The sequence below is a fragment of the Acomys russatus genome, chromosome 22 (genome assembly GCF_903995435.1).
Source record: "Acomys russatus chromosome 22, mAcoRus1.1, whole genome shotgun sequence".
In the NCBI taxonomy this organism is placed as follows: Eukaryota; Metazoa; Chordata; class Mammalia; order Rodentia; family Muridae; genus Acomys; species Acomys russatus.
In genome coordinates, this window is record NC_067158.1 from 25,881,590 (window position 1) to 25,894,189 (window position 12,600).

Sequence of the window (12,600 nt, forward strand, 5' to 3'; positions counted from 1 at the left end):
TTTTTTTTTTTTAAAGCAATGGAATATTTAACCACTGTTCTGCAGCAGGTCTTCTAATACCAGAGTCTTTTTAAAAAAGATCTATTTATTAATTACGTAGACAATATCTGCCTGCATGTGTGCCTGCCCGCCAGAAGGGGGCACCAGATCTCATAGATGGTTATGAGCCACCATGTCGTTGCTGGGAACTTAACTCAGGATCTTTGGAAGAGCCAATGCTCTTAACAGCTGAGCCGTCTCTCCAGCCTCCATCACTTGGTTTTTTTGGGGGGGGTTTGTTGTTTTTGTTTGCTTTTTGCTACAGGCCAAGTATCACTCCTCTGGACACTTTCTTTGTCTTTGGTTTTCAGGTTATGATTTATCTTGGCATGTGTGAGCAATCTTAGCTACTTTCTTGTAGATCTGTCCTGCTTGCTCTCCCCTGGGACTCCCAATGACACATATGTTAGGTATTTTGTTATAGACCCTCCAGGTCCCTGATGCTCTCTGTAGGGTTTTCATTATATTTGCCCTCTGTGGTTCAAACTGGACAACCCCTGTTTTTCTCTTTTCCTCAGACCCTCCACTCTGCTATGAATTCACCTGGGTTCATCACCTTTATCATCACTGTGACCAAATACATGACAGGAGGACCTTAAAGGAGGATTTGTTTTGGCTCCTGGTTTAGAGGCTACAAACAGTCCACCCCAAGGAGGAAGCCAGCTCTATCCATAGCAGCAGGGAGCAGAAAGGTTGGGCCAGACCAATTAGCTACCATCTTCAGGGCCTGCCTACTGTGACTTGCTTCTGCTAACTAGGCCACTGTCTTAAAGGTTCCAAACCCTCCCCACACAGCACTACCAAATATTCAGATATTCAGGCACAAATTGGCGGGGACATTTCAGGTTGGAAACAACGCTATCGAGAATTTGTTTTTCCATGCTAAAATTTCTATTTGGGTTTTCCTGTATTGTCTGTTTGCTAAGTCAAAAGTGTCTTGCTGGCTACAGACAGGATACTCTCACAGCCTCTCCAGGTTTACAGCCTAACAAAGTCTCCCCTGACACCCAAAAGTTTTGTGAGTAGAACCCAAGGAGAAGAGTGAGGGTTGACAGCTGCCAAACCTGAGGACTGTCTAAGGAACCCTGAGCCTTGTCAACACAACTGTCTCCACAGTCAGGCCACAGGAGGCTGGCATCCCAGACCTGGAACTGTGTCCGTCAGTGTCTGTGGGTGAATGCCCTGCTAACCAAGCTATGCATGCCCAGGAGTCTTGCTGTTGGCGCTGAGCATGCCCAGCACACACATTCTTTCCTAGAGCTAAATCTAATGATAACCACATTAGATAACACTATTTGAAAATAAAATTAAGTTTAAGCTTTCTTGTGCACTGTGTACTGTACTGATGCTTTTTTACAGCCCTGGCATGTGCTGATTAATTACAGCTTTTTTTCCCCCCTGTGCAAGGTCCCTTTACTTCCACCTGGCCACAGGTTCCTTTGGCTCAGCTCTGATCTGTTTATATTGCTCCAGAGCCTTATGAAGTCTCTTCTATTTGTTTGTTTGGTTGGTTGGTTTTTGGTTTTGGGTTTGTTTTTTTTTTTTCCGAGACAGGGTTTCTCTGTGTAGCCTTGACTGTCCTGGACTCACTTTGTAGTCCAGGCTGGCCTCGAACTCACAGCGATCCGCCTGCCTCTGCCTCCCAAGTGCTGGGATTAAAGGCGTGCGCCACCACGCCTGGCTGGTTTTTGGTTTTTCAAGACAGGGTTTCTCTGTGTAGCCTTGGCTGTCTTAGACTCCATTTGTAGAGTAGGCTGGCCTCGAACTCACAGGGATCCACCTGCCTCTGCCTCCTGAGTGCTGGGATTAAAGGTTTGTGCCACCACACCCAGCTTTGGTTATATTTTCTAAATAAATTTATCCTCCTTTTAAAATAATTTGATGAACCATGCAAATAATAAGCTATACTGAATAAAGCTCACTTCTTAACCCCTAGTCACAGCAGAACCAATGCAGGGATAGCTGTACTGGTCTCAACACTAAATCCACTAGTGAGAAACATTTTTCACGCTGGTTGCCATAGGGACTGTTCTTTGGTACATTTTTACCAAAGTCTTCATTCAGTCTGATGTAGTTTGGCAGCTCCTGCAGTGCTTTTCCATTTGGCTCCAATCACACAAAGGCCATCTAGCATGTTCTGTGTTGACTTTTTTTTCTCCCCTCCAGTGTAGGGAATTAAACGCAGGGCCTTCCACAGGCCAGCCAGACAGGGACTTTCTCTCTGAGCTACACGCCCCCCCCCCCCCAGCTCTGTGTTAGTTTTGAAGTTCTCCCATGCAGGTTAAAAGTCAAAGCTCCTGCTTGGTGCCACCTTGAAGAACAGGCCTTAGTTGGACGCCGTCCCGTTGTGGGGAGGAGAAGATCTGTGGTGGAACTTAAGAGCTAGAGCAGGGATGCATTCAGTGCCTCTCACCCCTCAACACCACCAGGTAGAACACAGGCCTAGGTTTCCACCAGAGACAGTCAGGTGTCTGACCGTACACTCAACCAGCTGGCCGCTCTGCCGCTCACTTTCCTGGTGATCCCAGTCTTTGTGTGGATCTGGCACAGAAATACGTCTCACCAAACCCCTCACGTCTTCCCCCCCTCGTTCCCTTTTCCTTGATGACCCTTAGTACTGTGCTGATGCCTGTACTGTCACGGGCGGTGACCCCCTTTTCTTGAGCCCTTGCCTTGCCGGTCAGTGTGCCTAGTGCAGCTGAGGAAGTGACATAGCAAGGGAAGTGAAACAACAACAAAAAACCATTTTTTTTTCTTTTTTGAGAAAAAAGTTAAATGAAACAGAAGCTTAGGAAAGACCAGATGTTGGGAAATCTATGTACCTATTACCAGAGCCCCAGGCCAGGGCAGGCCTGACTCAGAGAGTTACAACAGACTGGTTAGACATCACACCTGGAGTTTGGGATTCCAAGGTGAGTGTAGGCAACATGGAGTTGGTCTCAGGTCTGGAACAATGACCAGAGGCTTCCAGGTTGCTGTGCCAATGGTCTACATGTTGTAAAAAGCCGCTGATTGGCCCTGGAGGGATGGCTCAGTGGTTAAGAACATTTGCTGCTCCTCCAGAGGACTCATGTTTGATTCCCATCACCACCTGGTTGCTTACAACCACCTGTAACTCCAGTCCCAGGAGATCTGACCTCCTTTTCTGGCCTCCTTGGGCATTGCATGCATGTGGTATACATGCTGGCAAAACACCCATGCACATGAAAAAATAAACAGAAAACAAAACACACAAAAAAGCTGATGATTGACAGGTTGTTGATTATGATGTCCCTGCAAACCCAGAAGCCATTGCTGTTATCTTCTTATTTTCATCATTGTGGGGTTGGGGCAGAGCAACACCCTTAAAAGATTAATGTGTCTACATATTAAATGGAGCAAGAATGGGACCCAGAATTAGAGAGTAAAGAAGACAGACACAAAATGGAGGCAACATTAGCATGTGGTTTTTTTTCCTGCTTTTAGCTACCCATCAGGTACCTGCAGACTTCAGTCAGTGAACTTAACAAAAGCAACCTCTAAGTTCTTATTTGCATGGCTTGTTCCCAAGCTGGTGCCTTTTCTGTAGAGCTGTGTCATCTCTCAGAGTCTATGTGCCATGAGCTGACTTTTCCTTACTCCCAGCATGAAGCTGTCAGCCATCTACTCACCATGGGCCTGGCTCTCCTATCGTTTGGCTCCAGATGATGTGTGAGATTCCTGTTAACTCTGTTTAGAGAAGAGGCCCAAAATGCAGAAACAGGCATCTTCCTTTGGTTTTTTTCTTGCTTGGTTACTTGAGATAGGTATGATAGCTAGTACATTCATCTCACTGGGTATTTGAGAGACTGAGGCAGAGTTTGAGGCCAACGAAGGCACATCGTGAGACCATGTCTCCAAATTAACAAAATGACTCTCTATATAGTCTGATAACCACTTTCTTTGTGTGTGGTTTGGGTTTTGTCATTGTTAGGTTTTGTTGTTGTTTTTGAGATAAAGTTTTTCTGTGTAGCCTTGGCTGTCCTGAAACTCTCTCTATAGACCAGGCTGGCCTCGAACTTAGAGACACACCTGCCTCTGCCTTCTGAGTACGGGTATTAAAGCATGCATTAACACTGCCCACCTAGATAGCTTCTTTCTCTTTCTTTCTTTTTAGATTTATCTATTTTACATATCAGTATTCTATCTGCATGTATACCTGCATGACAGAAGAGGGCATCAGATCACATTGGATGGTTGTGAGCCACCAAGTGGTTGCTGGGACTTGAACCCAGGTCCTCTGAAAGATCAGACAGTGCTCTTAAGCGCTGAGCCATCTCTCCAGCCCCAATAGCAACTTTTGTTGTTGTTGTTGTTGTTGTTGTTTTTCGAGACAGGGTTTCTCTGTGTAGCCTTGGCTGTCCTGGACTTACTTTGTAGACCAGGCTAGCCTCGAACTCACATTGATCCACCTGCCTTTGCCTCCTGAGTGCTGAGATTAAAGGTGTGATAGCTTCTGATAGCTACTTTCTTATAGATATCCACATGAGCATTTTTCCAACCTAATATGATATTTCAGTGGGGCAGAGGGTATAAGTCAATGAGAGGGCTCGAGGAAACTCTGAGTTTCAACCTTCAGGATAAAAAATAAAGGTCGAGGTCTGGGCATGGGCATGGTGGTGCATGCCTTTAATCCCAGCACTAGGGAGATAGGTGGATCAAAAAACAAAAACAAAAACAAAAAACAACAACAACAACAACAAAAAAACACACACACACACACACTTTTTTTAAAATAATTTTTTAAAGATTTATTTATTAGGTATATAATGTTCTGCTTGCACATACACATGCAGGCCAGAAGAGGGCACCAGATCTTGTTATAGGTGGTAATGGGCCACCATGTGGTTGCTGGGAATTGACCTCAGGACCTTTGAAAGAGCAGTCAGTGCTCTTAACCTCGGAGCTATCTCTCCAGCCCCCCCACACACTTCTTTTGGTTCTTAAGATCAAACCCATGTGCCTCTCACCAGACTCTCCCCACTAGGTTTCCCCATTGTGAGCATCTTACTTTCTCAGGTTCTAGAGCTGCTACAACAAAATATTGGAAACACAGCCCGGGACAACCCTGGGAAGGAGGAAGGAGGACACGAGGTGGAACTTCCCCTCTAGACCCGACTTCAAAAGGAACTGGGTTCTCCAGGGGCCGAGGGCTCTAGCCTGACCTCAGGCCAGGGCTGGCTGGCTAACCCCCAAACTTCTGATGTAGGTTGGGATAGGATTAAAGGGAGGACCCGGCCCAGTCCAGTTCTCACTCTCTTGGGTCCTCTGTCTAAGCAGACAGCTGAGCTAATGCTGCAGTGTGCTGAGAGGCGCCTCCAAGAGGAGAAGTCCATGAGGGAGCTGGTGGAGCAGGTCACAGAGGCCCAGAAGAATGTCAGGCTGGCCCACATGAAGCTCGTGAAGGGCCGGCAGCAAATAGGTACCACAGCGAGTCAGGTGCCACGAGGCCCGCCCCACTCCCTTCCTCCCTTCTCAATTACCCAACAGGCGACTTTGGACAGGGAGGGATGGTACCCCTAGAGGGTGGGCTAGGGCCTGAGCAAGGAACAAGGCTTGAAGAAGACACTCCTGGAGACGCAGCCCCTATCCAGTGTCTGCCAGCCTATTCACTGTCCTCATCAGCACCTCACTTTATTCCCAAGTTCAGGAGGTGATAGAGGAGAGCCGAGAGTTGCTACAGCGTAGCACAGAGGAAGCCAGAGAGGAGCAGAGGCGGCGTTGTGAGCTCATCGCCCAGCTGCGTGCACTGGAGACACAACCCACCCGCAAGGGGAAGCTGGTGGACCTTACCCAGGTGAAACCATGGCCCTTGGAGGCCTTACCTTCAGGGTACCTCCTTGTATATAAAGCATGTACAGTGCCGGGCGTGGTGGCACATGCCTATATTCCCAGCACTCTGGAGGCAGAGGCAGGCAGATCGCTGTGAGTTCAAGGCCAGCCTGGTCTACAAAGTGAGTTCAGGACAGCCAGGGCTACACAGAGAAACCCTGTCTCAAAAACAAAAACAAACAAACATGTCCAGAGCCAGAGAAGGCTAAGGGCTAAAGGGGCAGGCAGGCAGCCTGTGTGAGAAAGCAGAGAAGATCTAGGTTCACAGGAGCAAGTAGGGAGGTCTGGGAAGCTTTTGCAACTGACTGCTGGGTCTCACCTAGACCTAAGGGGCGCAGTGTATCAGCTGGGAAGTCCAGCTGTACTGTAGGGCTCTAGCCTGGAGCTGCCAGCGGGGGTTGCACAGGCAGACTGAAGCGGAGGAAAGGTCTTCTTGGTTGAGGGGCAACTGGCTTGTAGAGCTGCCAGCCTGAGGTCTCTTCTGTTATTTGGAAGATCCCGGGATATGGCCTGGAAGGCGAGATGTCTGTTGTGGAACTTAGAGAACGGCTCGCCCTGCTCAAAGAGACCCAGAAACGAGAGCGGAGGGAAAAACGGGATCACATCATCCAGGACAAGCGAGCCAAAAGCCAAAAGCTACAGAACACAGTGGAGCAGATCTCACTATGCCGCGCAGCCATGGGCAGAACTGCAGCCTTGAGGTAGGTACCATGGTTCCAGGGAGGGCACCTCCTTGTGTGGAAGGAGCAAAGGAGCCGCAAGTCTGCTATACACACCTTCCTCTGTGGGTGCCCCAGACAATCCTTTACAGCAATTCTGACATTTTTATTTTATGGGAGAATTATCAGTTCTGTGACAATGGCTTTGACGCCCATCAAATATTTGTTTCTCCTGGATGTGCTCTTTCGAGGGTATTTAGGCTGCCTCCAGAGCTGCTGAGTCTTGGGCCACCAGAAGGTGGGTGACATGCAGATCTTTTTGTGGCTGTGGATGCCTTTTAGCACTGCCTTCTTAGTTTCAAGGCCTTTGCTTTGGCTTGGGCTTTGGGAGGGGCAGGAGCTTCCTCCTTTGCTTTTGGCACCGTCTTGGCAAAAAGGATTGCCCACTCTCCGTCCCATGAGCTTATAGAATTCTTTCTAAGTCCCATGAGCTTATAGAATTCTTTCTGAGCCCGGCGTGGTGGCACACGCCTTTAATCTCAGCACTCGGGAGGCAGAGGCAGGTGGATTACTGTGAGTTCTAGGCCAGCCTGGTCTACAAAGTGAGTCCAAGACAGCCAAGACTACACCAAGAGATCCTGTCTCGAAAAACCAAAAAATAAAAAATAAAAAAATCTTTCTGAACTCTTACTGGCTGGTTCAACTCAGCTGTTCTGACTTGAACTCTTCTCCTAGCTGATTTATTCAATCTGGCTTTTCTTTCAGCCCCTGAATTGCTCTGCTTAGCCTCATATTTACTCCAGCAATCTGTTCTAATCTTCTGGCTTCTTTTTACTTTGCTTGTTCTGTCTTCAACTATGTCTAGCTTGTTTTCTCTTCAACCTGTCTCTAAAACTCTCATGATAAAAACTGCCTCCTATCAGCCGGACATGGTGGTGTATACCTTTAATCCCAGCACTCAGGAGGCAGAGGCAGGTGGATCGCTTTGAGTTCGAGGCCAGCCTGGTCTACAAAGTGAGTCCAGGACAGCTAAGGATACACAGAGAAACCTTGTCTCAAAGGAGGTGGGGAGGAGTAAGTAGCTTCCCTTTCCTTTTTTTTCTCATGAGAGTTGGGCATATCCTATTCTGTCAAGTCTTTCTCTAATTTGTCACTTTTCCTGTCACTCAATTAGACAACACCTTCAAACATGGGTGCTTCCTTCTACAAACTAACTTTACCTTCATTTTTTGGGATTAAACACATGTATCTCCATGCCTGGACCTAAGCTTTTCTTTACCTGAAACTTGCTCTATACCAGGCTGGCCTTGAACTCAAAGATCTACTTGCCTCTGTCTTCTTCCATTAAAGGCGTGCTGTATTCCAGCTGGATCACATAGACCTAGAAGGTCTTTGGATGTGATCTCTTGCCAGAGCAGCCATGTTCTGAGTTAAAATTCCTCTACACTACGCAATACATCAATGTCACAAGCACAACCTTTGTGTCATATGTGCTTCTCCTAGCTAGCTACCTGTTTCTCAGTCTTGCAGCCATTTAGAAGCAAGTAATCATAGAAATGGTTGCAGCTACCATACACTTCACTCTTGAGCGCTGCTGCTCTACATAAACCACAGAATCATGACGTAACTAGCAAAAGTAACCAAAATCCTCAGTATCATTCAAATACCTCTCTACATTCACACTGCTCCAAGTTTCCCAAGACTACTAGGGCTTTTAAAATACTGTTTGCTATTTTCCCTTTCTTTCTTTTTCTTTTTTCTTTTTTTTTTTAAGATTTATTTATTACATTTAGTGTTTTGCCTGTATGTATGCATACAGGCCACGTGAGGGCACCAGATCTCATTATAGATAGTTGTGAGCCACCATGTGTGGTTGCTGGGAATTGAACTCAGGACCTTTGGAAGAGCAGCCAGTGCTCTTAACATCTGAGCCATTTCTTCAGCCCCTATTTTTTCTTTTTAAACCAGTAGCTATAGCTGGGCGTGGTGGCGCACGCCTTTAATCCCAGCACTCGGGAGGCAGAGGCAGGCGGATCGCTGTGAGTTCGAGGCCAGCCTGGTCTACAAAGTGAGTCCAGGATGGCCAAGGCTACACAGAGAAACCCTGCCTCGAAAAAACAAAAAAAAAAAAAAAAAAAGAAACCAGTAGCTATGTCACATATGGGTGTCTGTGCATATGCACACACCGTTTTGTTGTTGTTGTTTTGGTTTTTGGTGTTAGATTTTTCAAGACAAGGTTTCTCTGTGTAGCCTTGGCTATTCTGGTCTCACTTTGTAGACCAGGCTGGCCTCGAACTCACAGAGATCTAAGTGTTTCTGCCTCTAGCGTGCTAGGATTAAAGGCGTGCGCCACAGCACCAGGCTCTACACAAACCTTTTATTTGTTTGAGAGCATCTTTTTCCAGGCCAGGGTCCAATGGCAGCCAGGTTGGTCTCATGGTCACAACTGCTCCAGGGGAGGAGATAATTAAGCCTATTACAATAGGACACTCTAGGCTCTGGAGAAGGTACCTTCAATGTGACTGGGGAGGGGGAGAGGTGGCCAGAGAAAGGACCCTAACTCATTGCCAGTGGAAGAAAATGCGTCACTCTTGGCTGCCCTGGCCAGCCTCTATCCACAGGAATTTGATAAGAGGATTTTTATAGGGGAACAGGGCCAGGACAGTTGGGTAAGAGCTGAAAAGCGAGAGAGCAAGTATTCATACCTCATGCTGTGATGAACACTTTAATCAAAGAAAGCGTCAGGTAGCAAAGCCTGCAACTGAACAGGAAAAGTAGCCCGTATTAAGAAGGGGCAGGGGGCCGGGCGTGGTGGCGCATGCCTCTAATCCCAGCACTCGGGAGGCAGAGGCAGAGGCAGGCAGATCGCTGTGAGTTCGAGGCCAGCCTGGTCTACAAAGTGAGTCCAGGATGGCCAAGGCTACCCAGAGAAACCCTGTCTCGAAAAAAAACAAAAACAAAAACAAAAACAAAAAACAAACAAACAAACAAAAGAAGGGGGAGAGCGTGCAGGGACAGCGGACAAGCTGGATCAGCACGCCAGCCAGAGAGACACCTAAGGATCCGTCCCGTGGAACGGCTACCGGAAGGTTCACTCTTTCATCCCTTTAACCTTTTTCCTTCTTGTATAAGCTAGTTGGGTTGCATAATAAAGTTTAATTGCTAAAAAAAAAAAAAAAAAAAAGAAGGGGCAGGGGGGTGTGCAGAAACGCGCAGCATCGTTCGAGGCTAGCCTGGTCTACAAAGGGAGTCCAGGACAGCCAAGACTACACAGAGAAACTGTGTCTCAAAAAAACCAGGAAAAAATAAAATAAAAAAAAGAAATGCGCAGTATCAGCAGCAACTGGGGGTGTGTGTGTGGGGAGGGGGGCCACGGGGCAGGCTGAGAGCTAAAGAGAGTGTGAGGCAAAAGGAGTTTTCACACCAAGTCTATACGTAGTTAGAATGGAACATTTTATTTTATTTTATTTTATTTGAAACCATTAAAAGAGTAAAAGGGAGCTGGGCGTGGTGGCGCACGCCTTTAATCCCAGCACTCGGGAGGCAGAGGCAGGCGGGTCGCTGTGAGTTCGAGGCCAGCCTGATCTACAAAGTGAGTCCAGGATGGCCAAGGCTACACAGAGAAACCCTGTCTCGAAACCCCCCCCCCAAAAAAAAAGAGTAAAAGGGTGAAGGTACTGGTAGAATCCCACAAAAAAAACCTCCTGGGTGCCACCCAGCCCGATTCTAAGCCCGTGCTGTTTGCCGTCCAGGTGGGAGGAAAAGAAGGCCCAGGCGGCAAGCCTGGGGACACCCTCCCAGGACGAGCGCGTGCTGGAGCTGCAGCGCAGAATGGAGGAGAGGGTAGCTGAGCGCCGCAAGCAGACAGCAAAGCTGCTTCTGTCACCATCCCGTGCCGTGCGCCCCCAGCTGCGGGTGAGCTGAGAGAGAAGCAAGGGCAACCTGTCGGGTCTGAGAGGTTGAGGGCTGTTAGGGCGTGGGGAAGCTGATGCCTGAGCGCCTGGGTGCAGGACTCGCTGCCTGCTTGACCGACTGCCCAATCTACCATCTGCTCCTAGGCACAGGAGGAGGTCCAGCACTGGCTGGAGCTGGACCAGAGTCGCGAGCGCAGGCTGCAGGCGAGGCAAGAGGCCGACCGCACCTGCCAGCCTACACGTCACCTGAAGGCCTCCTGAGGCCGCCGGCGGCCCCACGCCTACACCGCGTGTGGCTGCAGACCTGGGACCCCTGCCCCTCTGTCAACGACTCTCTTCCAGCACCCTCTACCAAGAAGCCCAGCCTCTCCCCAGCTCCAGTCTGCCCCTGTATGGTTGCCCCAGAAAAGACGCGGGGTGGTAGCACAGGGAAAACGCTAGCTAAACAACTACCTGCTCTTCCTCTGCACTGCAACAGGCTACCCTTGTTTTTATATGCTAAACCAGGCCCTTCCCTATGCCCAGCAAGGCGTTTCTTGGCCTGGAAGCCCCTCTCCACTCAGAGCCAGTGGATATGCCCCAGAACTCCACACAGGTGCGGGACTGCAAATGAGGCCAAATTCTTGCGAGCCTGCTACGGAGTGGCCCTTCTCATGCCTCAAGTGGACCATCTCGCAGCAACTATTGCCCACTCCTGTTAATGAGGCCATCTGTCTTCAAAGAGATGACTCTGATTTAAGCTCATTTCAGGTGTCTGGTCAGCATCATCAAGAGTCTGAACCCAACAGAATCGGGAGCACCATTCAACAGGGCAAGTAGCGGGTCAGATCAGATGTGTTCTAAGTTTCTGGCCTTCACATTGTCCTGCACTGGGAACAGCTGGACCTTAATTACAGGTGTTTGTGTGAGAGATGAATGCCTGCTGGTAAAATTAAGCCTGAAGAGTAAAGCTGTATCATGATGCTTGTTTCATAGAAAAAAGATGGTGGCAAGTCTTGGGGAGGGACTAAAGCAAGGATAAACTACCAGAGAGGGGTTCAGGAGAGACACACCACGCCCTGGCCATCCTCCTTAGGCCTGCAGAGAAGATAGCCCCTCAGGTGGTAAGGCTGTACCCCAGGGTGCTTCAAACCAAGAGAGTCTCTTGGAATTGACTGGAGCAGATTCAAGTTTCAGAGTCCTACTCCAGTATTGTAGAACAGAATTCCAAGGCTCCCGGGAGAAACAAAAATCCCCATCTCCTTTTTTTTTTTTCTTTCCTGAGACAGGGTTTTTCTGTGTAGTCCTGGCTGTCCTGGCCTCTGTAGACCAGGCTGTCCTCGAACTCACAGAGAGATCCACCTGCCTCTGCCTCCCCAAGAGCTGGGATTTAAAGGCGTGCGCCACCACTGTCTGGTTTAAAAGACTCTTAACAGGGTAGGGACAGTTAAGTCACCCTGCAGTTGGTGTGAAGTGTAAGGAAGCCACCTTTAACTGGTTCCCGTGTGTGAACTTGTGGCAGCACCGACATACAAGTTTTTCTCTCCATGTTGATATTTAGAACTGGAAGCAGGCACTATTTGTGAGGGAGCAAATTCACTGTCAAAGGATGTTCAGAGAGAACCTGAGGGAAGTTTCTGAGCATGAAATTAAAATTGGCGGTTGGCTTTTAGTACCTACATCTTCAACATGTTAAATTTACCCAAAGCCAGGGCTGGAGAGATGGCTCAGCAGTTGAGAGCACTGACTGCTCTTCCGGAGGACGCAGGTTCAATTCCCAGCACCTATATGATAGTTCACAACTGTCTGTAACACCAAGATCTGACATTCTCACACAGACACACAAACAAAACAACACACAGCAGGGCGTTGTGGCACACGCCTTTAATTCCAGCAATCGGGAGGCTGAGGCAGGCGGATCATTGTGAGTTTGAAGCCAGCCTGATCTACAAAGCGAGTCCAGGACAGCCAAGGTTAACACAGAGAGATCCTATCTTGAAAAACCAAAACCAAAAAGACCCAACGCACATAAAATAATAAAGTTGTTAAGAAAATTTATCCAGTACCAAGTATAGCATACACTGTAATCGCAACATTTGGGTGGGTAAGTTTTAGTTTGGCCTAGGCTATACAGTGAGTTTCATAACAGCCTAACTATA

The 12,600-nt window shown here is 48.2% G+C and overlaps 1 protein-coding gene across 1 annotated transcript in view; it reads left to right on the plus strand.

Moving 5' to 3' along the window:
* Window positions 1-10,847, plus strand: part of Cfap99 (cilia and flagella associated protein 99) — a 33,368-nt gene extending 22,521 nt beyond the window's left edge. Inside the window, exons 11-15 of the mRNA XM_051165079.1 lie at window positions 5,338-5,479; window positions 5,703-5,854; window positions 6,385-6,590; window positions 10,301-10,463; window positions 10,607-10,847. Coding sequence (XP_051021036.1) covers window positions 5,338-5,479; window positions 5,703-5,854; window positions 6,385-6,590; window positions 10,301-10,463; window positions 10,607-10,723 — 780 coding nt within the window. The 3' untranslated portion in view covers window positions 10,724-10,847. The remainder of the gene's footprint in view (window positions 1-5,337; window positions 5,480-5,702; window positions 5,855-6,384; window positions 6,591-10,300; window positions 10,464-10,606) is intronic.
* Window positions 10,848-12,600: the final 1,753 nt, after the last annotated feature.